The sequence below is a fragment of the Astatotilapia calliptera genome, chromosome 11 (assembly GCF_900246225.1).
Source record: "Astatotilapia calliptera chromosome 11, fAstCal1.2, whole genome shotgun sequence".
Lineage (NCBI taxonomy): Eukaryota > Metazoa > Chordata > Actinopteri > Cichliformes > Cichlidae > Astatotilapia > Astatotilapia calliptera.
Genome location: NC_039312.1, coordinates 18601784 through 18628501, shown reverse-complemented (window position 1 = coordinate 18628501; position 26718 = coordinate 18601784). Strand labels below are relative to the sequence as shown.

General features: G+C 40.5%; 2 protein-coding genes across 4 annotated transcripts in view; one reads left to right on the top strand and one right to left on the bottom strand.

The window, feature by feature from the left end:
- LOC113031488 (probable assembly chaperone of rpl4) overlaps positions 1 to 1090 on the bottom strand; it is a 28148-nt gene extending 27058 nt beyond the window's left edge. The window contains exons 1-4 of one of the 2 annotated variants that reach the window (XM_026183607.1): positions 840 to 1090; positions 583 to 695; positions 316 to 462; positions 50 to 202 (exon numbers count right to left, since the gene is read on the bottom strand). In XM_026183607.1, coding sequence (XP_026039392.1) covers positions 50 to 202; positions 316 to 462; positions 583 to 695; positions 840 to 1029 — 603 coding nt within the window. In that variant the 5' untranslated portion in view covers positions 1030 to 1090. The remainder of the gene's footprint in view (positions 1 to 49; positions 203 to 315; positions 463 to 582; positions 696 to 839) is intronic. The other variant, XM_026183608.1, reaches the window with a different exon arrangement.
- A 223-nt stretch (positions 1091 to 1313) lies between these two features.
- Positions 1314 to 26718, top strand: mindy3 (MINDY lysine 48 deubiquitinase 3). Of its 2 annotated transcripts, none has more exons than XM_026183610.1 (16): positions 1314 to 1376; positions 2003 to 2330; positions 2641 to 2720; positions 5371 to 5431; positions 5542 to 5748; positions 5947 to 5998; positions 6677 to 6791; positions 6939 to 7012; positions 7093 to 7172; positions 7425 to 7495; positions 9850 to 9930; positions 18384 to 18456; positions 21921 to 21993; positions 23848 to 23935; positions 24846 to 24917; positions 25813 to 26718. In XM_026183610.1, the coding sequence occupies exons 2-16, from the start codon at positions 2240 to 2242 to the stop codon at positions 25960 to 25962; spliced, it is 1368 nt and encodes a 455-aa protein (XP_026039395.1). In that variant the 5' UTR covers positions 1314 to 1376; positions 2003 to 2239; the 3' UTR covers positions 25963 to 26718. The 2 variants fall into 2 exon arrangements, with proteins under 2 accessions (XP_026039395.1, XP_026039394.1); XM_026183609.1 differs by lacking the exon at positions 1314 to 1376 and adding an exon at positions 1384 to 1515.

Below are 26718 nucleotides of genomic sequence, written 5' to 3'. Positions count from 1 at the left end.
TCCATAACCAGAGAAACAGAGAGGGGTAGTCCTATGTGTAATCACTTACTGTTGTTGTTCCTTGTTTCTCCAATGTATTCAGTAGGACTTGTATGCCTTTGGTATAGTAGTCCACAGCCTCCCGGCCTGTGTGGATTTGTCCCAGGTACATGTACTTACTGTGGCCAACATCTGGGCTAAGCTCCACAGCACGTAGAAATACGTGAGAGGGGAGTCAAGAAAGCCACAACAATCACTGCATTAGAGTAGAATGAAATTATCACAGCAGTGTAGTGAAATTACAAAATTATGGACACAAGCAGCGAGAAAGGATATTTCTTTAGCTTTCTGTGTGTCTCCTAATTCAGAGGAAACGTGTCCCAGCATGTCTAGAACTTGCAGGTTGGTGGGCTCCACATCCAGGGCTCTTCGACAGAAAAGGCTGGCCATTTCAAAGTCAAAACTGTCCATGCATTCTTCAGTCTGTACACCACAGTACATAAGGAAAGCTCAGTAGCTGATTAGAATTTAAAGAATAAAAGGATATTAAGGCAATGACATATTTGGGTCCTGCCTTTGTTGTGGATATGTAGTAAACATTACCTTCTGTAGGAGTTGCTCTACTGAGTACTTCTCCGCTGTCTTCTTCTTGGCTTTTTCTTGCATTCTTACCTTCATCCTTTCTTGAGGTGATAAACCAACAAATCCTTCATCTGCTGAGATGTCACAAGTGCACGTGTAACAATAGTTCTTATTAGAGCTGCACTCAAAACAAAACATAACAGTTCTTCCTTTCTATAAACGTGTGTACGAATTTGACGTTATACACAGTAAATAAAATGATAAACCAGTGAACTCACCCCTGTTTGGACGGTTATCTTTCCTCTTCGGTTTATTTTTCTTTTTTCCCTTAGCTTGACCACCCATTCTGAAGAAAAACGCGTCGTATATTTCTAAAATCCCTGGGCTCAAACCCCACTTTTCCCAAAGTGAGACTCTAAACACGCGTGGACAGTAAGTTAAAGTTAGCTTAAAGTATACAGTGCACATGCGCCGGATGGTGACTCTATTGCTCCTACGGAGAGGGGTAGCGGCCAAAAAAGCAAAGGTCCTGACTAAAGCTGGTAAAATGAAACGCTGAACGAGGATATTTTATATGCCTGTTGGTATGAGCCCGTTTATTTAAAAAATATTTAATTGAGAAGATTTCCGAGACTTTAATAATGATATTTTTTTTCTCCAAGTTGCTAAGGAGAGCTTTAGTTCGGTTAAACCACTTTCCATTTATGGGCGGGGTTCTTTAATATGATTGACAAGTCTCTAGACTATTGAGGCGACGCGCTGGCGCCGCAGCCCTTGACGCATCTGGAACTTTCTGGATTTCAACCAATGGGCAAGTACGTCAATTGTACGCTCTTCTCTTTTTCCCACACAATTCCGTTGTAAATAAACGAATGACAGAGACGCGGTTGACGGTGAAATTGCTACCAGAAAATTTCATCAATACAGGATACCATTACCGGACTGTGTATTAAGGTAATTAAGGCCTCTAATATAAAGCTAACGAAAACCTACGAGTTCATGTAACGATTCTAGCCGTCGTTTTAATGTGCAAAGTAAATGAGTGACAAAGCAATGAAAAATTAGCTGCTAGTAGTGATGCTAATGCTAACTGTTGACATTACCAAACTAACTCGGTTCTTAAGATCAAAATTTGGTGCATTATTTTCTTAAATGTCTTGCAAGGTAACAACGTCGCCAAAAACAAGAAAATTGTTATCTAGTTATCAGTTTTTAATAAACGATTCTTAAATTGCCGTTAAGTAACTGGTAGATGTTTAGCTGGTTTATAACCCCGGGAAGTATAAATTAGTATTCATTTACCAAAGTAAAAAACTAGTTGGTCTTCATCGAGGATATGAAAGTAATCTGCCATTCCTAATGGACATTTTCCGCCACAGACCGAAACATGAATATGTGTTTTTCTCATAAACTGCACGGTGTCTTTTCTATCACTTGGTAGGCTTCTGTGGTTACGTTGATGTCATTCCTACCCGCCAGTGTGCTGTCAGTACTTGTAGTCAGGCTGTCGTGTACAGGCAGCTTGTGGCCAATGCCACAGGTTTCGACCTGCCCGGAAAAGTAAACTGTCAGCAGCAAGAGGAAAAAGCAAGTTGGCGTAAACAGACCTATCTTTTCTCCACCTGGCTGTTGGACTGAAGAGGGACTGACTTTGGATCATCCAACACTGAAAGCTAACATGTCAGAGTTAAATAAAGATGTGGTGGATTTGGTTTGGGGGAGACCCTCCAGTGGAGTGTCTGTCTCCATTTTCCGCAGATGGGCCCAAGGTATGATACTTTTTCTCAGTATGTTGATAAGAGTTTAAACTAATTTCCCCCAAAAGGGGTATGAAGCAATAATCCACTGTATCCAGACTTTAAGACCAAAAGACAGGAAGCAGTGATTTTGTTTGAAATTCTAGCTGAAACAAAGTTAAAATGTAAAATACTGAAAATGAAAGTATAAATACTTACCTGCCTGTTGAGGTTTACGCCCTGATTTTGTCTGTGGCCCTCAGATCTTCAGCTGGATATCCATTTGTTTGTTTTGTTTTTGTAAGTTGTTATTGACACAAAATCTTTTTGCTGTTTATCACAGGATTTGTTTTTAGTGAAAGTGAGCTCACAGCACTGGAGCAGTTTGAAGGAGGGCCCTGTGCTGTAATTGCACCTGTCCAGGTAAGATCGTATTCAGCCTTCTGACAATTTGTCCTGCTCATTTATGATAAAATATCTGTATGCAATTATTTTGGTTAAAATTGAGATTATAATAAATGCAAACTGAACTAAATGTGCCCCAACTGTTATGTGATGACAATAAGGTTTTCTGCTTTAAAGGAGATGTGGTCTTCGTCTCAAAAATAGCTTTGTTTGACTTATAGTTTAAAATAATTGTATTTTATCTTACACTGGGCTGTAGTGTAGCTCTTCAGTTTATCCACATTCTATAAAACATTTTTAGCCACTTTTACCCTCCCTTGAACACAATTTTCTGTTTTAAAACACAGAGTGTTATTTAACAGTAGGTAGGGCTACTCACAGCCAGACATGTGTGGCTCACTTTAGAGCACCTGAGCGTTTAGCTAAGAGGCGTTATATGCACATATGCTGACCTCACATTTTGAAACATATTCCTTGTTTTATGTAAACATCCACCATTAAGGAAAAGTATAATAGATCCCATCATGAGGAAAAAAAGTACACTGGATTTATAAAAGAAGACAAAGTGAGACAAATATTGTGAAAAATCTAATCTTGACCATCTTGTTTTGATCAAAAATAAAATTTGTATAACTGGCCACCCCATACCAGTGTTGGGTAAGTTACTTTAAATTAGTAACTTAGTTACATTACTAGTTACTTCTATCAAAAGTAACTCAGTTACTTCAAGTTACTCGTTACTTTCAGAGTAACTAGTTACTAGGGAAAGTAACTTTGGTTTTACTCAGAATTCTCTTGTTAATGTGTTGCTTCCGTAACTGGATACCCAGCAAGTTTGCCAGTCTTCTAGCTTGCTTACTTGCCACAAGTGTACTGTGCCACCTACCAATAGAAAGGAAAAAAATAATGTGCACATTTCCACGAGAGAAATCCCATGCCTGGACCGTCGTTGACCGCCGCATGATTCTAGCCTGCTTTTTACATCCAACACAAAAACTGCAGTCGAGGTGCTTTCGATTGTACTCAGAACTCGGAAATTCTGCCTTCGGAATAGGAAGATGTAGGTAACACCAGACTGCAGATGAGCTGCATACAGGGCTGGACTGGGACAAAAAAAAAATCGTCCCGGGGAATATGACTAGCCCACCATTATAGGAAAAATCATAAAGCCTTTGAATGAAAACAAACGCTGTTGTGACAGTGATGTACACTGTTCTGATGGTATATATATATGCATCAATCTATCAATCGTTTGTTGTAAAAACTCAGATAATTATTTTTTTAAAAGCTAGACATTTTAAATGAGAATAAGAAAGAAAAGTATTTCCTTGTGCCCCCCTTTCCCCGTTAATGCCCTACATGGACCCATGGCAACACTTTGCTAGACCCGCCCCTGCACAGTTACCAGCTGTCAGCTAAGTAAAAAAAGGATCCTGGTGTTGTTTGTCTCTCAGAAACAGTTCATAACTTCCCTTCAACTCATTCATGTCACCTAAAAGGTAAACCTGTTTCTCCATCACCTGTTCAGCTCTGATGATTCAGTAAGGACGTCTCCTGGTTTCATCTTCATGTTTCCCTCTCACCACATAACCAAACTGACATCATGACCAGCAGCTTTACAGCTGTGGCTCCAGCAAACATCAGCTGTACTAGAAATTAATCTGGCGCCACCGGGCCCTCACCACCAGTAGGCAAACATGGGGTTAGTATCTTGCCCAAGGATATTTGGCATGCAGCCAGGAAGCAGCCTGGGATCGAACCACCGACCTTCTGATTAGTGGCTGACCTGCTCTGCCACCTGCGCTAAAGCCGATACGCTGATCACTGATAAGTTTTATGATTGAAGTAGAAACAGGAGAGGAGAGAATGAGAGGAAAAAGGGGCAGCTGTGCAGCGTAAACACAGAATAACTCCAGCTTTGTGTCTTTTTCATTGTAGCTGAATTACAGGACAAACTGTTCCTTTTCACCTCAATACGAAACGCGTAATATTTTCTCTGAATACGAGACGATTCTGTTTTTTACGGGACGGTTGGCAACTCTAATAATTAACCTTATGAACAAAATAAAGTTCAACATCAGTAACATAGCACCCACCCAGCTGTATAGAAACTCTGTCATGCTAGCTAGCACGCAGTACGAAAAAGTCAGCATAACGAAAATAAACTCCACCTAAACTTGGTTTATATCTGACCCAGATGGACTGCAGGTCATAACTTCTTACCTGAAGTTCAGTTCACCTGACACTCGGACCGGCGGCCGCTTCGGGTCTCTCCTCTTGCCTCCCTTTTCCTCCATCCACCTGCTGGCATTCACCACTTGCAAATGTTATTGAATCTGTGGAAGCTCCGCGATAGCCACCACACGAAGTAACGAATAACGAGCATATTTAAATCCCAGTAACAAGTAACACGTTCCTGGTTTTGGCATAATAACTAGTTACCGTGCTCGTTACCACAATAATAACGTAGTTACTGTAACGCGTTACTTAATAATGCGTTAGTCCCAACACTGCCCCATACAAATGGTTACTTGTATAAAATGAAGTAAATATTAGTTTCTGTTAGTCTGTGATTGCTGATTTTGGACAAACAATGTCTAAGAGATAAAGCACATTGCACCATGCAATATTTCTTGCAAATTTGGTTACAGAGTTTGTTTCTTTGCAGGCTTTCCTCCTAAAAAATGTCCTCTTTAGCAGAGAGAGTTCCAACTGGAGACAAATGTCAGGTAATTTCTTAAAAAAAAAAAACTCATTCACTGAATTGCCTGGTTTTGGGTTTTGTTTTTGTTTTTTTGTTTTTTTTTTTAAAGCACGTTTTTATGTTTGTGTATGTTAGAGGAGGAGCAGAAAATGGCACTCTGTTCGACGCTAAGCGAAATCCTGGAGTCTGTCTGCTCCAGCACCTCTACGGGGTTCTGCCTGGTGACCTGGGCCAAAGGACAGAGCCCACACACTAGCACACAAACAATCACACAGGCACAGTCGCAAACACAGGACATGCCAGAGCCAGCAAGCAGTCAGCCACCACAGGAACAGCAACCCAGTGAGTCCTACGTCTGTCACATTTCCATAAAAGATGCACGTTGAAAATGAAACTGCAGAAGTATTTTTACTGTTTAAATGAAGACTTGTCTTAATATTTAATTGTTAAATAGAAATTTTTAATGACTAATCACTTGATCCAGTATTTTAATGTGACATGCTCTAACACTATGGTTTCTGTGTGTTTTATTGTGCCTAGCTGCTTTGGCTGCTGAGGAGCTTGGCTTTGAGCAATTTCACAGTGTTCTCCAGTAAGTGACAGTAAATGTTCTGTCCATATATAACAATTAGCTTCTTTAATTCCCATAAAATCCTGATATTAAGTAATTACTGTTGGTATTCTGGAGGGATTTGGACTTTGTAAGTCAATGTGGGACAGATGTCAATATGCATTACTGTACTAGAGAGCAGCACATTTCAACTAGATTAATCTAAGCCTGCAAGAATTGGCTTTCACATCGGTGTTACCTTTTTCACTCACTCACTGCTCACAATTTGCTGATTCAGCATTTTCACTGATTGCCTAATAAAAAAGAACTACCTTTCTCTCACACCGTCTGCCACACAAACACAAGCCAAATAAATGCAGTGGTGTGTTTGCCAGACAAATATTGAAATTTCATCAAATAGCGCACTGGCAGTTGAGACGGTAGTCAGCAAAAAGCAGTGCTGACTCACTGTGAGGAAGTGCACGCAAACCAAGACGAATAGCTTCACTACCAAACTTTCCAAGGTTGAACAAAGGAGGGAAGTGGCTCCAAACAAAAGATCAGATTATTCTTCAACCTCTCATTTATTTGATGCCTGCCCTGTTGTGAAAGGGCATCTGGGCATCACAAACTCAGTTAGTGCATTTGTCAAATTGACACCTCCTGAAGCCCAGCACATGTGTTTCATACATCATTCTTGTGTTTGTTTCCCTCCTGCAGCAAACGGACGGTCATGTCAGTGGCCCATCTCAGAGAGGAGGTGCTGTCTCTCTACCACACCTGGAGGGGGTGCTGTGGAGTCTTGCTTTTCCTTTATTCTGTCATCCTCACTAAGGTAAAGAAATGCAATACTGAAATAATTATGATGTGAATGAAACTGCTACTGAATTTTAAGACCTTGATTTTTTACATTAAATCATCGTCATTCATCAGTTTAACCAAAAATTAAATACATTAATTTCCTTTGGTTCTGTTTGTGCAGGGCATTGAAAATATAAGGAATGAGATCCAGGACACAATGGAGCCTCTCATAGATCCTGTACATGGCCATGGGAGGTAGTGAAGCAAATCTTCTTTCTTTTTTTTTTTCTTCTTTTTTTTCACCCTCTTGATGCGTCTTTTCCCCTCTTTTGCAGTCAAAGCCTGGTGAACCTTCTTATAACTGGTCATGCTGTCTCTAATGTCTGGGATGGAGACAGGGAGTGCTCTGGAATGAGTAAGACTTCAATTAAGCATTGCACGGAGATGCTTAAAGACACCAAATCCGCACAAAAGAAACATCTACACATATGAGAGTTGCAGAAGTCATTTGTGGTCTAAGATTTAAACTCTGGTCACCAGACTGTCATAACTCTTAAACCTCACAGCACTGCACAAAACTAAAAATGAATACCAGTTTGACATCATTGGAATTCTTATTTTGTTGTTGTTGTTGTTTGTTTTTTTTCTCCCCATTCTTGTCTTGCAGAACTACAGGGAATTCATAAACAGGCATGTGTTGGTTTTCTCACACTGATGGAATCACTACGCTACTGCAAGGTACAGACACAGATACACTTACATTTTCACAAAGCTTGGAAGCTCTCTAAAATGTCACAAAACATCGTTTTCAAATCAAATGAAACTTACATGTAGTTGCATGTCATTTGACTACGTGAACATCAAATTTTGAAGCCTAGAAATTGTATTGGCTTTTGAAAAATATCCGCTCTGCAACAGATTGGCCTGCAGGGGCGCTAAAGAGCCATGCTTTTGTAATGAGTCCAAATTGTGGTTTAGGATTGTCTTAGTGAAGCAAGCGAGGTCTTTCTTGAAAATGCATTTGACATTTTTATGTGGTTAGCAAGTGTAGCACTGATTCCTGCATATATTGCTAAGAAATAATGATTATTTGCCCGATGTGCAAGGCTCTGTTTGTTTACAAAGCCCTTCATGGTCTGATTCATTATTACATGTCCAACCTCTTACATCAATGTGCTGCTTCCAGGTCCCTCTGCTCAATCGATCGGATGCTTCTGACTGTCCTGCGCTCTAGATTTAAACTTGGGAGAGGTCATGCATTCACTGTGTTTCCCCCAAACTGTGGAACAGCATTCCCCTCACAGTCAAATCTGTTCCTTCATTGAGTCAAAGCTTATTTGTACTAATTGGCATTTGAGTGTCTGATTTGCCCATTGTGTCTCCTGTGCTCCTATGTTTAGCACATTCTTATCTATTCAGTTTTTTGTGCTTTATAAATGCATTTGAATTAAGTTGAGATGCCCTTACTTTATGCACCAATGCAAACACATAATGCCATACCATCATAGATGCTGAATTTTGAATTCATGCTGATAACAAGCCAGACAGTCCATTTCATTTGTTCCTCAGAGACACAATGTCCAAGATTTCCAAAAAGGAATTTTAAATGTGGATTTGTCAGGATGTTTGTTTTTCTCTGGTTGCATAGTTGAGTTTTAACTTGCATTTGTGGATACAGCTGCAAATTGTGTTTACCAGCAATAGTCTATGTCCATTTATAATAATAGTGATCAGAAAAATGTTAGTTTTCTGGTTTGTCCTTTGCGTACAGATATGTTTCCAGATTCTCTGAATCTTTTGGCCGTAGTACGAACTGTAGATGATGAAATGCCCCGAGTCTTTGGTAGTTTATGTTTGGAAACACTCTTGAATTATTTAACATTATGACCATATGGTCTCTCAACAAATGATGATGCCTTCCACATCTTTATTTCTGAAAGATTCAGCATCTCTGGGGTGCTCTTTTTATATCCAGCCATCATCCTGACTGTTTCCAGTTTCTAATCAGTTATAAAATTCTCCACAAAGTGATTGTCTAGTATTGCCCAACTTTTCCAGTCTCTTAAAGCTGCTGTCCCAATTCTGTTTTTCAAAAACCACTACAGTTTTCTACAGTTCCAGCATTAAAGATGTTTTCAATTAGCTATGGAGTTGAAATGGATTCAAATCATTCAGTTTTTTCATTTACATTTTACACAGCTTGCCAACTTTTTTCTGTAGGTTCACGAAGCATAATTTAAAAGTATAAACAAATTGTCCAGTGGTGGTCATTTGTGAGCTTTCAGAGGATTTGTGTTTGTTCAAGAAAGCTTGAATGCAAATAAAGACGCCCATTGTGAAAACTGAAAGGAGGACTACAAATACAAATAAAGACACAAACACTTGTTGTTAGTTGTAATTCTGACATTTCAAACTGTGAACCATAGGCCAAAGTTTGTACTCCCAGGGGAAAATATGTTTGGAAGGAACAGTTATTTTTGGAAAACGTGTACTGAAAGGCTGACCAATCACAACGAAAACGTATAAAAATGCTTGTACCACAAAATAATTCAGCTGGCTTGAAAAACAGGAATGCTCATTTATCAATATAAGCAAGCCAAAAATAGCTGAAGTTGAGATATGGAGCCTGTGAACAGGTAAAGTGAGTAAGCAGCTGTAATAGGTTAATGGCAAGTAGATGGTTGCCAATGTAACTAAAGAGCTCTTAAGATCGACGTTACAAAGCAGCGCATTTATATGCTATTCATGGCGGTTTAAGTTATCATTGTCATTTTACAGCATTTCATTATGCATATTATTGTCGAGGGTTTTAGAGAAATAACATGCCGCTGTTATTTAAATATTAATGTTGAATGGAAAATCTGCATGTTACATTTCAAGCAATTACTGATTCATGATGAAATTTACTGAAATAGACACTCACAGGTTATGCATTCCTTTTCTCTCTGTGTGTGTGTGTGTGTGTGTGTGTGTGTGTGTGTGTGTGTGTGTGTGTGTGTGTGTGTGTGTGTGTGTGTGTGTGTGTGTGTGTGTGTGTGTGTGTGTGTGTGTGTGTGTGTGTGTGTGTGTGTGTGTGTGTGTGTGTGTTGCAGGTCGGGGCGTTCCTCAAGTCTCCAAAGTTCCCTATTTGGATCCTTGGCAGTGAAACTCACCTCTCTGTATTTTTCACCAAGGCAAGTTCAATACACACATCCATTGGAGAGGTAGCATATAATTCACACACAGAGACATACAATGTGTAACATAAGCCAGTGTTCTCAGCAGGTTAGAAAAACCAGAATATGGAAGGTGCTTTAAAATAGTGCAGATCAGATATCAATGTGGGGGGAAAACCAGAGGGAGGGGGGGAGAAAAATGAGTACAGAAGATAGTCATATATGGCCGGTGCTCTTTCTTGGCTTTTCACCTAACAAGTATGGGGGAAAAAATGCTCAGTTCCCAAAGATGAACTTAACAAATACTGGCACACAGACATGGTCTGCATTCTCGCTCCTTCTCACTTCTCAAACACAAACACACAAAGTTTTAATTTATCAACCATCTGTGATCAACTAAACAATATGTGGTTTATTTTAAAGTATTGCAAGCATGCAAACTGCTGAGTTTGTGCTCCAGCAAGAGTCTGCACTTCTAACCACCTTCACTGTCAGGTTAAATCCATCAGTATGGATCACAGATTTTTCTCTTCTGGCACAAGTTTTTTTATACAGCGTTGTCACGAGAGCTTTAAAGCCTCTGAAACAACAATCAGAAGTAGCTCCCAGTGCATGTACGATTTTTCCATTGCATTTCAGGAAATGTCAGTAAGTAAGTAAGCAAATGGAACACAACTGATTATTGGCAGTGGTTTGGTATGAGATTTTTACTGTGAGCCAAGATGCCAAAATAATCTGAATGACACTAAAAACAAGATAGTGAGATAAAACTTTGCCCCAAACAGCACAAAGAATGTTGGTCTAAGTATTTAATCCAGTGTCTGTTTTGTTAGTACTTGGGAAATAATAGTTATTTTAATGTTAATAATCCCAGATGTCAATGCACTCCCACATACTCTTGTATCTCAAATAATTAGGATATTATGAAAATATATTTTTGGTAGTTTGGTTAAAAAATATAGACTTATATTCTATATTAATTGCATGTAAAACTCTCTGATATCTGAAGTCCAGTATCCCAGATTATTAGAATATTTTAAGTTTGAGAAAATTGCCAATCAAGCAGTATAAAAGCTTGTCCAGTCTTCTCTCTCAGAGAAGCCTGGTTACTTCACAGCTGTTCAGATGGCGATTATCAACACCCTTCTAAGGACAGTAAGGCACAGAAGGTCATTGCTGAAAAGGCTGGCTGTTTTAAGAGTCACGTTTCAAAGCAAGCCGACTACAAGGGAAAAGTATGGTAGGAAAAGGTGTACCCTAACCTTGTCGAGAAAAGTCCATTCAAGAACTGGTGAGAGCTCCACAAAGAGCTGACTGAGGTTGATCTCTTCTGGAAAGGAGCAGCAACTGTCACATTCCTAATATTAAACCGCTCAGACACAGTATCAGAAACGTCTTACCAGGTTTAAAAAGAAATAAAACTGGAAAAAATTCCACAGTGGTTCAAAGTTCTCTTTTTAGATGAAAGTACATTTTGCTTTTCATTTGAAAATCAAGGTCCTGGAGTCTGAAGGAACAGTGGCAAGGATGGATATGTCACTTGCTGATGTTAACAGTTGTTACTTTTCTTTTTTTTTATCACATCCAAGTCAACACAGCCAACTGCCGGGAGATTTTTAGAGCACTTCATGCTTCCATTGGCTGACAAATCTTATAGAGATGTCAATTTCCTTTTCCAACAGGACTTAGCACCTGGCCACAGTCCCAAAACTGCTACCATGCTGCTGATCATGTTATTATTGTCTGTGATTGGCCAGCCAAATCAGCTGACCTGAACCCAAATGAGAACCTATGGAACATTGTAAAGAGGAAGATGAGATGCACTAGTATATTACTGTAGCACTGTGTGAGATTGCTTTACAAGTTGAGGCGCTCTGGAGATTTGTGTTCTGTAACACACTATACTGATTCAGTCCTGATATACCAGAGGGGCTCTAATTGTGGCCAAACATGTTATTGGAAATCTGAGGGGAGGAAAAAGAAATCTTTGGTTTTTGGGAGTATGAATGAATTATTGTCCCATTTTTACTTGTATCAACTTGCATCTGAGTTATACACTCAAGCCTTCTCCATTAGTGAACATGTAATTTAATATGCTGCTTTAGCTTGTGAATTAAAGCTGGAAGTTTCAGTTGTAGCAAATCGATTATCTCTGCTGTTGTGAAAATTGCACCAGAAGGGGGGAAAAAATTCCCAAGTAATCATCTCCATCATAACGCTACCCTGCTAATATATCATTGATTAAAAGCTCAGTTACGAGAATAATCTCATGCCCACTATGTGAGTGGATTGTATTTTGCCTCCGCTATGACCTAAAGTTGTCATGCGTGAACAGATGACTTACCAATTTCTACAATTCCCCCAGCACTAGTGACATATTCGCATATACACACACATTCCAGAGCACATGAAACCTAATCCTGATTAGCATTAGTTGTGTGTGTGTGTGTGTGTGTGTGTTGCTTTAGGTGGATGGCTTCTTGAAGGAAATATGACTCCCATGTTCTCATCTGGATGTATTTGTACCTCTAGACACTGGAAACACACTTGAACACACTCATTCATGTATGCACATGTACTGAGGAACATAGGCTAGTTGTACACTATGCCAACAGTAATGAGCTCTACAACTTTGAGCTTGAGGTCAGGAAGGCAGATGTGGGGCCTCATTCAGTGTGACCTTGTCCTACTGTGAAGTGAATCTGTGTTTCGAGAATACTTTTCTGGGCTTTATGGTACAAAAATAAACGTGCCTGGTTATGTAGCTTTTAGCTCCGATATAGAACCATCGCCACAAAAACAGAAAACCTGATCCCCGCCTCTGATGTGTCAGTGGCTCCTTCTTTCTGTCACTGGGGACGGGTGTGTATTCCCCTGAGTGGTTGTCAGTGTGACTGTGGCTTTCAGGCCATCGGCTTAATGCCATTAGTGTTTTGTTTTGTTTTTTTATCTAATCTGCCTACACAAAGACCATCCTGCCAATTTTGATCTGTACCCACAATACCTCCTGCACTCTGTTCTCAGTTGTATTAATGTGTGTGTTCATGTGAAAGAGAGAGAGTCTGAGTGTGTATAATGGCATGTAATGGGATCTGTTTCTGGACGAGAGTTTTTTGAGACGCCGGAAAAAGGACAGAAAGCAAAGAAGTGGAGAGATGGGTGACAGATGAGACGTATCATATAGTATGTTTTTTAAAAAACAAAAAAAGATTCTTCCATCCTTCCTTTTCCTTCTTTCTTTGAAGTAGCTGAAGCTTGGTCTATTGCCCAAGTGAAGGACTCCCCAGCGCACCTTAGCCAGTCTCTTCAGATTGTTGATCCCTCATGGGAAGGAAAGAGGAGGAAAGGAAGTAGAAAGGAAGGATGCACTTTAAAGAGCAGTGTGGTGGTCACTCAGGAAAGGAGGTGGGGGTAGCCCCCCTGTGACATTTCTCATCGCTCTTTACTCTGCCCTCACTGAGTGATGAGGTTCACAGGCTGTATCTGCGCTTCTCCGGGGAGTTATGTGTGTGCATGTGTGTACAGTAGTTGTGCTCTGGGTCAGTGATTTACTAGGAGAGCGAGCAGCCGCTATGGCGCTCTGTGTCCCATAAGACTCCAGCTTCTGTCTGCAAAGACAGAGGATGTCTTTCAGGGACTGGTAAGGAGGAAGAAGCTGTGTGCAGACACAGTTAGCTTTAATTCATTGGTGTTTTACTGCTACTGGAATATGGCTTAAATCTTCAACATAAAATATTCCAAACTTAAGGTGCATTTGCCATCCCTTTTCAAATATCTTGTCTGCAGCTCACAGTATTCTTCAGTGTAATGTGTAACATATTATTTCAACTCGTGTGTTTGATGTAATAAAGTAAATTGCAAATCATTACTCAATCAGTGCATGTTTGCAAAACGACATATGTATTGCGTTCTTAAAGAATTAATATTTAAAACAACAACAGGAAAATAATCTGCGGGGCCTTTATGAAATTTGTTTGGTCATCTACGATTAATTTCTGGTCTCCATATGATCAGTGGGCGCGGGCCACACGCAAACACAAACTAACAAAGCGGTGTACATTAACAGTCATTAATAATCTGTGACAGGTCAGACCAAAGGTCTTTGTAGTAGGATAAAAGTCTATCTTTGTCACTGTATGTGTGCATTATTCTTCCTTTTCCCTCAGGTGCTGCTCTTTGTTATAAGACGCATCATTACACTGTATAACTATTCTCTGGTGTCTCCTTTCTTTTCTGGTGAGACACGTTTTTGCCCATCTAAGACAGTTTCATAAATCACTGCTTATCCTGCTTTGTCACACCTGAAACTGCACTCACTCATTATGTAGCAAGAGAGACACGGAGCTTCTGTTCTTCTCTGTACTTGTGATCACACAGGCTAGTTAAGATGAACTAAAGGGGCACATACAGTCTACATAACAAGCCCTCACTCACAGACTCTCTTCTCAGCCTGTCATGTAGTGAGTCTGTCGTTACCTGCTAGGAACAAGATGGGAGACACTGCCCAAGACCTCTGCTTTGTTGTTTTGAAACTGATCTCTACAGACGCACTCTATGGCCACTCAAAGCCTCTCAGCAACACAATAGCTCTTTGGATGGACCGGTGAGAAAGAGAGTAATTCTAGTAAAGTGCTATGTCTACCTGTCTTACCTGAAGTAGCTACATGCATGTGGAGATAAAGGCTGAAAGGTGGAAAGAAAATGGAACAAAAGTTAAGGGAGGGAGGGGAGGAAATACTCCAAAACTGGAGTACCTATTTAGCACAGAAAAGGGTAAGTGAGGGGGGGCGAGCTGGGCAGGGAGAAAGAATGAAAGGGGAAGAAGGAAGGACATGAGACGTCAACCTAAGAGAGCCTCTCAGCCTGGTGAGCACAGTGCAGCATGAAAGCAGATGGATAGAGGTGACGTTGAAGACAGTAGTCAGCAAACATTTCTTGAACATAACACAAATAATAAAGATCAGCCGAGCATTGTACTTTATCTAACATGTTGCAGTAAATCTTGAGCTGCTGTTCTTAAGCTAGGGAGGAAAAATAATGTTTGTTTGTTTTTAACTGTGTTGATAAAATACAAAATTAGATTGTTTATGGTTGATCTCATTAGATATGCACTCATTTCTCGTACTCTTACGGCATTGGGTACGGAGGTGGCAATCGCAAAATCCAACAGGCATTACTTCCTAAAATTGGGTTGTGCTCATCAGATAACAATAGTACACAAAACACTCCTTCATCCAGTTTAATGTTTGTTCTTAGGGTTTTTCTTGCTGTATGTGTTTGCTTTCATGACTTTTTAAAAAGAAATTAGTATTTTCATCTGAAAAGAATAAGAACATCATCACCTGTTACATGAAATCGAAGGTTGCAAGTAAACCTAAATAATTAGTATTCGTCTATCATCATCTTAATAGCTACTGCACAAGTAGGTCTGTGATCTTAAATATTTTGTTGGCTAAAGTAAGACTTCCTCTCTGTGTAACATGAGTTAATTACCTAAAATACGCATAATTACAAATTTTATTTCCTATCTGTAATTTGTTTTGTCTAACAATGTTCTTGATCTAATAAAAAGACATTTGCTGAAAAGGACGGTTGATTAAAAGACAAACGCACATTCCTGAATTCTTACTCGGATCCTCTTTCCGGTCTCTTAAAATTTTTTGGCAAGGACCGTAAATGTATTCCAGTTTTACTTGGAGCAAATGTTCTACATTACATTGTATATTTAAGTCCTTGTGATTGCATGACTGTAGTTCCTGCTTTGTTCCTTTAGAGAAGCTTGTTTTCGCTCCCTTGCTGAGGTCACGGGTTTGCACAGAAAAGGTTGCACTGCAGAGATTGGAATGTGCTCCTTCACAAACAGCGTTTGCATCTCAGACCTGGCTTTGGTGCTGCAGTGTATCATTGCACTGGTTCTCTGCATTAGCATTGTACCAAATGAATTTCATCACAGGATGCAATTTATTTGTTGCACTGACACTACCTCTTGCATAGACGCTCGCACATACACACTGACATGAACTGTTACTCAATTAGTTTGAGTGGAATGAAATTGTGAGGCACACAACATACATGCACACACTTCCCTGCAGAGTTTGTTAGCTCCATGACATGTTTTCCAACTCAGCAGCGTCTTCCCCAGGCCTCTAATAAAACACAGATCAAAGATGGCCAAGCAGACCTATCATTGCACACACAGTCATGTAGGCTTTGCTGTCATTTTATGTGCCTGTGCATGGTCTTGACGCTCACATGAGTCATTGTCTTTATTAGTCCCTTTCTTGTGCTCATATTGGTGTGAGTCTGTGTGTAATGGTCGGCCATAATGATATGTTTTGTTTAGTGTGTTGATGACCACTTAGTAGTGTTTGTGTCTTCGTTGGAACGCAATCTGTAAATGTTAGATTATCAGGTGAACATTGCAAACGGACTCTCAGTTCACGAGGCTTATTCGACCTCTATATGTAGCCTTAAATTAATTAAGCCCCGTGTCTTTCAAATGAGGATTATTTTCTCAGTTGGGGTAGAAGGTTTAATTACATTTTATCAAAACAGTTCATGTTTCATGATACGGACGTTTGTTCAACTCCTTCTGAACTTTTTTCAGCACTTGATTCCCCTGGGAATTGTTCAATCTTGGAAGTGAAGCATAGACGCATCTAACTAATGAAAAATCTTCTGTCAGATTTATGGAGCCTGTAATGTTAACACATCAGGCCTCTGCTGTACTCTGTCACAGAAAAGTGTGTGAGCGTACGTTTGCTGGTGTGACTGTTTTTCTTTGCATCTGAAGAGCCTGCAGCTGGGAGTCATCTCTTCTTGGACGTGTCTCCCTAACCCCCCCCCCCCCCCCCCCAAAAAAAAGCCTCCTCTCTCCTTAAATAAGCCCCGAATACAGTAATAAGTGGACCATGAAACCCAAGCAGCTTGTGTGGATCAGAGGCTCAAGCTTTAATAAAGGCTGGCTAAAGGAGATGTGGAGGGTTCATTTGCTCTCCCAAAACATTATGTGTTTGTCCAGTGATTCATTGTCATAAGTACAGTCTTGTAAAGAAGAACAGTGAGAACCCTCCGACTCTTGTCTTCACGTTTTGAACAAGTATTTCATCTTTACCTTCTCTTCTCTTAAAAATATTCCCTCCATCTCCCGTGAGCTTTTTTTTTTTTTCTTAAACTCTTTTTAGTGTTTACACATGAAAAATATTTATAGGGCACTTTAACATTTACCTTCGCTCTCCTTATCACTGATTGCTTTCAGTGTTGCTTATCAGACACTTTGGTTATTCGACTCTAAAACCTGTATAATCTTGACAAGATCTGACACCAAGTTTGAAAATATCAAATAATACCTAAATGCAAGATAAGATAAGTCAGGACGTTTCTTTTCATTTTGGGGGGGAGTGTCCAACAAGATCTATCGCAGGCCTCTGGGGTTAAAGTGCTGTATTAAGGGTTTGGTATGTTTTAAACAAACTTGATTTTCAAACACATCATCCAACAGCGTCCAGAGGCAAAATTGTTTATACTCCAAATGGGTAAAAAACCTTGCGGTCATGTCCTCCTTGTGGGTCAAAATACTTTCCTGATTTTACTATTGGAACTCAGTTGTGTGCAAAAAAAGGGGTCTAAACCTTTATCACCCCTGAAGATTTTAGTTCATGCTTTCATATTTTTAGTTTTGGGAAGTAAGACAAAATGTCAATTACAAAGTCAGGAAATGGAATGCAGTGGGAGGAAGAATTTCAGAGTCTAACAGTCTGATAAGTTGTGGGGGGGTTTTTTTGTTTTATTTTTTTATTCCCAATTTCCTCAGTATAGAAAGAGTAATGAAGGCTTTGCATAAGCATGCTGTACGATGTATCAACCACTTATAGATGGATAAACACAACTCTTCACATCTGCTGCGCCTGTCAGCGTTGCTCTCTCCAAACTTTACCAACATACAAACATTGCAGAGCTCGTCATAAATCACAAGCTAGATATTTAAGACTTGATTTCCTGACACTGTGTTTGGAGTGAAAACAAGCCATCTAACTTTATCAGCAAATCAGTTAATAACCCAATGAACTCTGGTGATTGCACAGGCCCCTTAGGTTCCACACATACATGCTTAATGTACCAACAGTGAATCACAAACCTACTGCTATGAGTGGTGCTCTGTATTGGCTGCATGTTTAGAATATAGAGTGGGTTTGGTGCATTAGTATTGCTCAACTTGGGCAGGACCAATTGAAATCTGCTCTTAGTAGAGATATAGATAAAGAAAAAGATAGCGATATATAGACGATCATCTGAAATGACAGAAATATGACCTAACTCTTCTCCTTCTCTCTCCTCACTCTGCATACAAATATTGGATGTGTGTGTGGTCACTTTAGGGTTAAACCTCTTCACGTTCTAGTGCACACGTGTTTTTTACTTGCTCTTGTCTTTTAATGTCTTGTCTCTTTGTCCCTACTGTCTCCAAATAGGAGATGTCACTGGTTGGTCCAGAGTCTCCATCAGAACAGGCAAGGAGGGTTTTCCAGTCATTTGATCCTGAAGGTAACGGAAAATCAAGTGTTTGCATTTAAGATGTACTACTGATAGCTCTGTTTAAGCTTTGACTGATACCAGTTTTAAATTAGTAGTCCTCACTACAGAAGGAGAAGAAGAGACTCTGCATGACTCTTCTATATGTAAGGCAGCATCAGGCTTTACTTAAGGAACAAGGCCAAGGAAAAAAAGTAAAATGGGCATTTTTTTTTTAAACTTTTCAATGTTTTTTAATGCCTAATTTACTTGCACTTATTTCATTTGAGAGCAGTTTGATAAAACACAAGAGACTTTCAACTATGTTTGCAATAGTTTCTTCCTCTGCTCCCTGCTTCACCAAGTCTGTGAATGTGTCTATTTCACTATCTGCAGACCAGGCATGGGTGAAGTTTAAAAAGCTTTGCAGCAAAAGTCTAAACTTGACCAAATAAAATAAATAATTTAAAAAAAAAAACTAAAATAACTGGAGGAGAGAAACCAAAAAGGATTTCACCATCAAAGACTACAGTGCAAAAAAAAAAACCACTAACAGAATTTGTTCTAGCAGTAAAAGTGAAATGCATCCAGGCCACTCACCCTTTGTTGTTAGCTCTCTCCATGCTATATAAGTTCTGTTTGCAAAATGTAAGAGTTTATGGGCGCACTGCTGCTGATGGCTGACATACTAAACTTAGAATAACACAGACTTGAATTTAAGAGGTCGGCTCCCTGCCCTGAACACCTGAACCAGCACTGAGGCTGTTATCCAGTATTGATCCAGTAATACACTAAGTATTGATTGGCTTGCCTCAGTTTGATTCATATACAGTCCACATGTTATTCACCTTCTGTCTGTCACCAGCTGTGCACAGGTTTTGATTGAGCACTTTACTTTATTTGCTTATTAATACACCAGTTATATGTAACCTGGCACACGGATGTACTTTAGTTATTCCGAACTTTCACTAACACAGCTACACACACAAACTGAGAAAAAGACATCCTGGCCCAACTGTCTTTTCCTTCCTTCTCCCTGCTTGCAGATGCAGTCATAACCTCTTTTCTTTGTTGTTCTCATCACCATTATTTTCTTCTGCAAAGAGAACAAGGGTCCCTGTCCCTCCTCTGATCTTCATTGTTGTTGTTTAGGTTAGTGAGATCAGCTCAGCTAACAGCTGAGTCAACCATCCTGCTTCTTCCCCCTCTCTTCCTCATTTTCTTAAACCTTTCTTGTCACTTCCAAGTCACTGTGTAAAAAGACCACAGGAAAGACACAGAGAGAGTGGGACAATGACAGCAGAGGCAGCAGGTTGTCATGTCAGTAGAAATGAAAATGTTGTGTGTAATTTTCATTCACGCAGCTTCAGGATTATATTGTTAGATATTTATGTTCACTCAGAGAAGAGAAACATGCAATGAAACATTTAGTGTTAACATCTGCCGTGCAGTGTTTTTCCTCCTGCTTGAATACAAGAGAGTGAAGTGAGCAGTAAAGAGATGTCAGGAGTCGTACACAGGACGTGAGCATGAACTATTTTATTATTAAAGTGTGCAGCTGGGAACCAGTTATAACACATATTTATGTTTTCCTATTTTCAAAGGAACTGTGCTGTTCTTCATTGCTGTAAGCTGCATTATTCACGATATGTGCCGAGGTCTTTCTGTATTTTGTATAGGGGCGGGTTTCTCTAAATGATATCCAGATATTTATGACGATCTAGGAAAACAAAAGTACTATCCGTACTTGCAGGCAGCAGCATTTATTTATTTTTATTTTTTTAACAATTAATAACTGTCATTGATGACACGCTTTCTGATTTTGAAGGTGCCAGCGCTATAGTGCAGTGGTGTTATAACAGCGTAAATTATATATAAGCCCAAAAATAGCCTTGGTAGTATTTTACCTGGAAACTCTAAATGGAAAGTACATAATAACTGATTAACACTTAACAATAACAAAACTTTCCTGTGTAACACTTCAAGAGCTGTGCAAGGTGGTCACATAAAAATATTTTCTACCTGGGATACTGACTCCTGAATCTTGGATTGAGGGATTTTAACCAGCTGCTTAAAACGCTGCTTTTCCACGATCTGACCGCATCAGTAATTTCCATCCACCGTTTGCTCTTCCTGTCATATGGCGTGCAGCTAATGAGTGCTCCAGCAAAGCTCGGTGGAGTCATTTGTTTACATCTGGGTCTCGCATCACCAGCTGCTAGTGTCTCCTCTTTTGTAGCCTGGTTGTTCTCAACAGTGTTTTTTGCCTCAAATGGTGAAGCGAGTGTTGTTTCTAGCTTTTGGCAGGAACACTTGTCGTGCATATTTTTCAAAGCATTGTGCTTTTGTTGGAGGTTGTTGAAGTAGCTCCCTTTTCAGGTCAATTGTCATAGGATGTTGACACGTGGCTGGCTGCTGAAATTATATCTCCAAATTACATTTGCTTATATCATGTTTTTACGTTGAGGATATGATATAGCGCAGCTTTAATGTGGTGTGATGTGATGTTACCGCATGATTAAATCCTACCAGCTGACAACAAGCTTGCAGGCTCCAACAGCTTTTACAACAAATATGTAAACACAACCATCGTCTGCACTTTCCTTGTTCTTCATTTGTCTCTTCCTGTTGCACAGAATACCACTTTGCTTGTTGTCAAATCCGCTTCTGCTATCATCTGCCAGGACATTCTGCATGCCATATGGTCTTTTCTCCCAAACACTTGTTCAAACAAACACATGCGTGGGCTCCAGTAGTTGGACCCACAATCTTATAGGGATACGTATACACACATGAAGGAAGAATGCACTGTACAGATGAGTGCTGCGTAACAGGGCCATAAATCTGTCTGTGTCGCATGTACGGTCAACACAGCCCCTTGTGTTTTGGAAAAATGGCGCCAGAAACATTCACACGCACGACAGTGATTCACAAGAACTACAAACTCAGTAACCCACTGCACTTTTTTTTAAAAAAACATTTGTTTGCCATTGTCCCTGCTGTCTGCCCTCTGCTCGCTGTCACACCATCAGCTGCCACTCTAAGAAAATATCTCTCCGTCTTGGTAGAACGAGATTGAGTTTTTGAGAGCGAACTAGCAGCACACTTGTCAGTTAGTGTTCTTTCGATCGCATTTGGGGTTTATGTGTATATCTAAACACGAGACCGCACAGGCTCACATGCTGATGTTTAAATGACATAAAACTGCACGGCCAGACAGCAGCGGACAGAAACACATGTTAGTGTTTAAAGCTTCTCCTCTCAGGTAAAGCGATCATCACGCTTAAGGAATGTAGGTCAGAGAGAAAAGACAAGGTGTCTGTGTGAAATGTGTGTCAGATGAGTTCATTGCCCAGGCTTGTGATGTAAATAGTTCTTATGCCACATGTGTGTAGGTGAAGGCTTTGCCTTGTTTTTTAATTCAAGTTTGTATCTTATGTTTTGTCTAAAGTCAGCACCCTTTCTTTATGTCTCTTTCTCTCGCTCCCTCTCTGTAGATAATGGTTTCATCCCAGAGTCTCTGCTGGAGGATGTGATGAAAGCTCTTGACCTTGTCTCAGAGCCTGAATAGTAAGTGCTTGCATGTTCAACGCTTTATGTTTGTGTGTGCATGTTTGTGTGTGTGTCCGTCTCCATGTGGCACCTGTAGAGCTTCTTAGATTCTACCTCCAAAGTCACTGGCAGGCCAGGTCAGCACCTCCTTGCTCATGTTTCACTACCAGGCTGCTATAAAGCAAGACCAGAGAGAGCCCGCTATAAAGGCTGGGGAAGAAAGAGTCAGAAATTGAGGCTTACGGGGAGATCGTTAACTGCAGGAAGAAAGACTGAGAGATCGAGGAAACACTTTAAAGTGCCGCTTCAAACAGAAGCACGTTCTCCTCTGAGGAACAGTAAGCCTTAATGCTGTAGTTACTGGACTTGCCAAGTAACCGGACCAATAATCTGGTCTACAGACCCCCAGATGGCCGATACATCACAACAAAACACAGCAAACTGACGGGAGACTCCCAGTGCTAACAGGAGAGTCTCATTCCTTACCACACTACAAGATCTCACCGGGATTCCTATGTTAAAAATAGCATCTTGATTACATCAGTATTTAATAGCAGTATCGAGACTTTAGGAAGTAAACATCGTCATTGAGAGCAGTGAAAGTTTTTTGTTTCCATCTATCCTGTGACCTTTGACAGTCAGCAGCTCTAAGACTTTTGTTATGTTTGGCAAATTATTATTTCTTGAGATTTTAAACACATGGATACATTTCTATATAATTTGATTTTGATTCTATAAGTACTAATAGAAATGTACTTATAGACTGTTTTGGTGAACATGTGGATTCCATGTGGATTCACTTTCTGTATGTCTGGAAATTAAGTAATCAGCTGTGATGCATAATGGGAACCAAAAAGTGAGGTGAAATGTTATTATAGGGTGAGAAGAATATAAACGAGTCTCCTTATTGCGATCTACAAGCACTTAGATGGCATTGTTGCACCCTTACTATGTTTTGAGCAAATCCAGCATATCCAGTGCAAGAAATTCACTGACGAACAATTCAAGTAGTCTACATTTTGATATTTAGGTGTAATCTTAATCAAATATTACCAATCTTGCTAATCTACTGTCTTTGTGCAATTCCTAAACAAACAAACATGATCTGAGAAGAAATTAATGTGGCATACTCAGTGTGTGCAGATTAATCTCACGTCCAGTCAGTTTTTAAGTGATGTAAGTCATGCAGCATTTACTGATATAACCCACCAAAAACAACTGACCCTGCTGAGCCCCATCAACACAACTTTTTCATAGTGGGATTTTTATTTCTTTTTATTGATTCCTCTCATCGTGTTTTTCTTTCCTCCATACAAAAGGTGCAGAAGGTCAGCTAGAAGCTGTTAGTATTTCAGAGGGTTGCTCAGTGACACTGAGTCTTACTCTGCGTGCTCCTGCTGCATGTACAGTTGGTAACAAATCGGCAGATGAAGAAATAATCGTTCTTTTCCTTCTGTGTCTGCGTATACTCCTCACTTTTCTCCTCACTGCCTTAAAAGGGCAATCTGATCAGATTTTTTTTCTATCACAGTGGAATAATAATAACACTGATCTAACACATAGGAATGTCTGGACAGAGGTATATTTAGTTGTACCACAGTATTCACGAAAATATGCACGCGCTTTCCCAAAACATGCATCATGAATCCACACTGAGTGATGAGGTGATTGTAAATTTGGATCAACTTTCATACACAAATCTTGTTTCCTTTGTGCTGATAGTTCCTTTCTCCTGAAACTTGTTTTTATCTGTTTTGTTGGGGCATTTTATGCTGGGTTTTGTTTTTGGTCTGTTTTTGTCTGTAAGTCTGTTTTCGTCTGCTCACTGTATGTTTACTCCCCCTTTTTTTTTTAATCTCTTCTCCTTCTCAGTGTGACTCTGGTTAAGAGTAAGCTGGATCCAGAGAACTTGGGCATAATTCTTCTGGGCCCATTCCTGTTGGAGTTTTTCCCTGATCAGGTATGTGTGTGTGTGTGTGTGTGTGTGTGTGTGTGTGTGTGTGTGTGTGTGCGTGCGCGCGCATGAAGATGGAGGTCAACTACAGCTTCTACAATACAGCCCCTGCATGATAAATGCCTTCCATCCGTTATACAATCCATATCACAGTTAAAACATATGGAGGAGGCCTTGTGCCCAAACACATATGGGTGACACTTAGGTCTGTTTTCAAAGAATATGTGGAGTGCTGCTTTAGCATTATGCCAATAACATTCCTGTGGTGTCTCATGTGAAATGCATGTGTGCCTGTGTGTGCTCACCATCATATGATGCTGCTTGCCGAGAAGTTTTAAGAAAGAGCAGTAAGATGCTTTTATGAGGCCGGGCGAATGAGGAAGACGGGGAGGTGGGGGAGATAGAGGGGAACTGTGTTAAAGTGATCAGGGCTTTAGGGACTCGCCAGAAGAATGGCCCCGAGCCGCAAAAAAATTATACTACCATTAGCCAACTGGACACACACACACATGCAGACACACGTGGGATTGGGGCGAGGGTTAGAGTTTCATATATACCGTATAAACACGAGAAGCTGGACACGCTCTCAAAAAACACACCCAATTAGCTTTCTGCACCTTCAAGAAAAGTCATTGGAAGTGTTTTGGCTCACTTTCATTGTTTTGATCATTTTTTTTGTAGCGTAGGCTGTTTTGTGGTAATTTGGAGTTACGCACGCATTTCTGTTTAACGCCTGGGATTTAACATTAAGCTTCGGTTGCAGCCAGAGATGTGACAGTTTGACTTTTGCTTTTCAGCTGGCAAAGGTTCTGCCTCTGTGGGTCTCTGCCTCCATCTCAGTGAGAAAAGATTGCTCAGAGAGTCTTCAACAACACAGCATGTTTTTCACCCCGTTCACTCTGTGCCTGTTTTTCAGGATTCAGGAATCCCAGACTCATTTCCCGTCTACCACTACAATGGTCTTAAACAGTCAAACCACAAAGAGAGGGTAAGACACTCAGGGTTTTCACGGTAACTAATGGCACTGGTTCCCTTTTCATATTCTCTGTCTCTCTCCCAATTACCTCCGCTCCTTTTCCCGTCATCATTCATACATACATGCGCACACATACACACAGCTGGTGGCAGCCGGCCACTCCAAAATAAACAGTAGCTGTTGCGAGCCTAATAGCCTGTCCGTCCATCCAAAGAAAACCCTGGCTTAGCCTCGCGTTTCTCTGAGCCATTTCAACACGAAGGCCACTGTCAGCAGGCTTTCTGTGATAAATGGTCAAACACAGGCTTGTTAAGCAGGATTAGTTTGATGGATGATTATCAGCAGATGCCATTGGTGGCTTTGCACAAACCTGGCAGTCAAAAATATCAGTTTCTTCATCTGTCACGTTTCCTGGTGTGTAAAATTGCTAATTTTTTTCCCATACCGCTACCTGAAATTGTAGGAATGGCACCATGTGTGCCCACACAAAAGTGCACACCTACTCACATAAGAGGCAGGTTGTGATGGCATTTCCATTCCTATAGCTCCAAATGGGAATAACAGGCCTGCTGACTGTGTGCCTGTGTCTCTGTGTAAGACTGCTGTGTACTTGCATCCCTTCTGCTGACACCCTCAGAGGAACAGTCAGAATTGAAGTACACTGATTTGCATTTAGGGCGGTTAGCGCCATCGTCTCACAACAAGAACGTCTTTGGTTCAAATCCCAACAGGGGCCTTTTCTGTGTAGAGATTGCATATTTTCTATGTCTGTATGGGCTCTCTCCAAGTACTTTGGCTTCTTCCCTCAGCCCAAAGACATGCATGAGGTTAGGTTAATTGGTCATTCAAGAGATGTTGGGGGGAGGATATTTGCTGTGTATTAACCTGCATTTATGTGCACTCTCAGGTCGAGTACGTGGAGGGGACTGCTTTGGTGCTTGGTTTTGAGGACCCCATGGTGCGGACGGATGACACTCCAGTGAAGCGCTGCCTACAGACCAAGTGGCCATACATCGAGCTCTTGTGGACTACCGATCGCTCTCCGTCATTAAACTAGCACTGACACAACAAGCAGCGTGGTCCTTGGTATGCAGATGGACCACTACTGTGTCACAGCACGCCTCTCTGCACAATGACCCCAAAAAGGTCGGCAGGCTACAAAACTGAAACACATGCAACACAGATGAATGAGAACAAGGAAAACAAAAAAAGACACAAATGCACTCAAGCGATACATGTTCATGGACTAAACATTAAAGCCAGAGATCCACTCTGTCATTCTCACATTCCACACAAACTCACCTCTACACTTCATGCTATTGTCTGTACACCAGTGCTTGTAACTGACACTGAAGATGTTTATGATGTGATTATTTAAAACAAAAAGAGTGACTGTTTATTTTTACAGGTCTGCTCTGTGCCGACACCTGTGCTACAGCTTGGTAGTAAACCGTTAGCATACTAGTTTGATTCGACTGGAGCATGTCATCAAATCAAATGCTGAATCGCATGTAGAGCCAGTCGACTGTGAAACACTACTGTTAACCCAGCTATAGGACTGTTCAAGGGAAAACCTACCAAAGCCTTCCACATAAGAGAACACAGAGACGGACTGCTTAGAGTTTACAGCGTAAAAGGGACCAACCCGGACGCAGAGATATGACAGGAGGTTTTCCGTGTTTTAACCAAGACGGAGCTGGTTTAGGTGCTCTGTGTGAGTGCTTCATGCACTACACTTGGATGTTGGACATGTGCTCATGTATTTATTACCAACACTCAAAAATTGTGAAATAAACACCTTTTTTTTTGTTGA

Excerpts from the sequence above, each read along its gene's own strand:
- mindy3 (XM_026183610.1), top strand. The coding sequence starts at position 2,240 with ATGTCAGAGTTAAATAAAGATGTGGTGGATTTGGTTTGGGGGAGACCC. Across the intron at positions 5,432-5,541 it reads CAACTGGAGACAAATGTCAG|AGGAGGAGCAGAAAATGGCA; the intron begins GTAATTTCTTAA and ends TGTGTATGTTAG. Across the intron at positions 7,496-9,849 it reads AATCACTACGCTACTGCAAG|GTCGGGGCGTTCCTCAAGTC; the intron begins GTACAGACACAG and ends TGTGTGTTGCAG.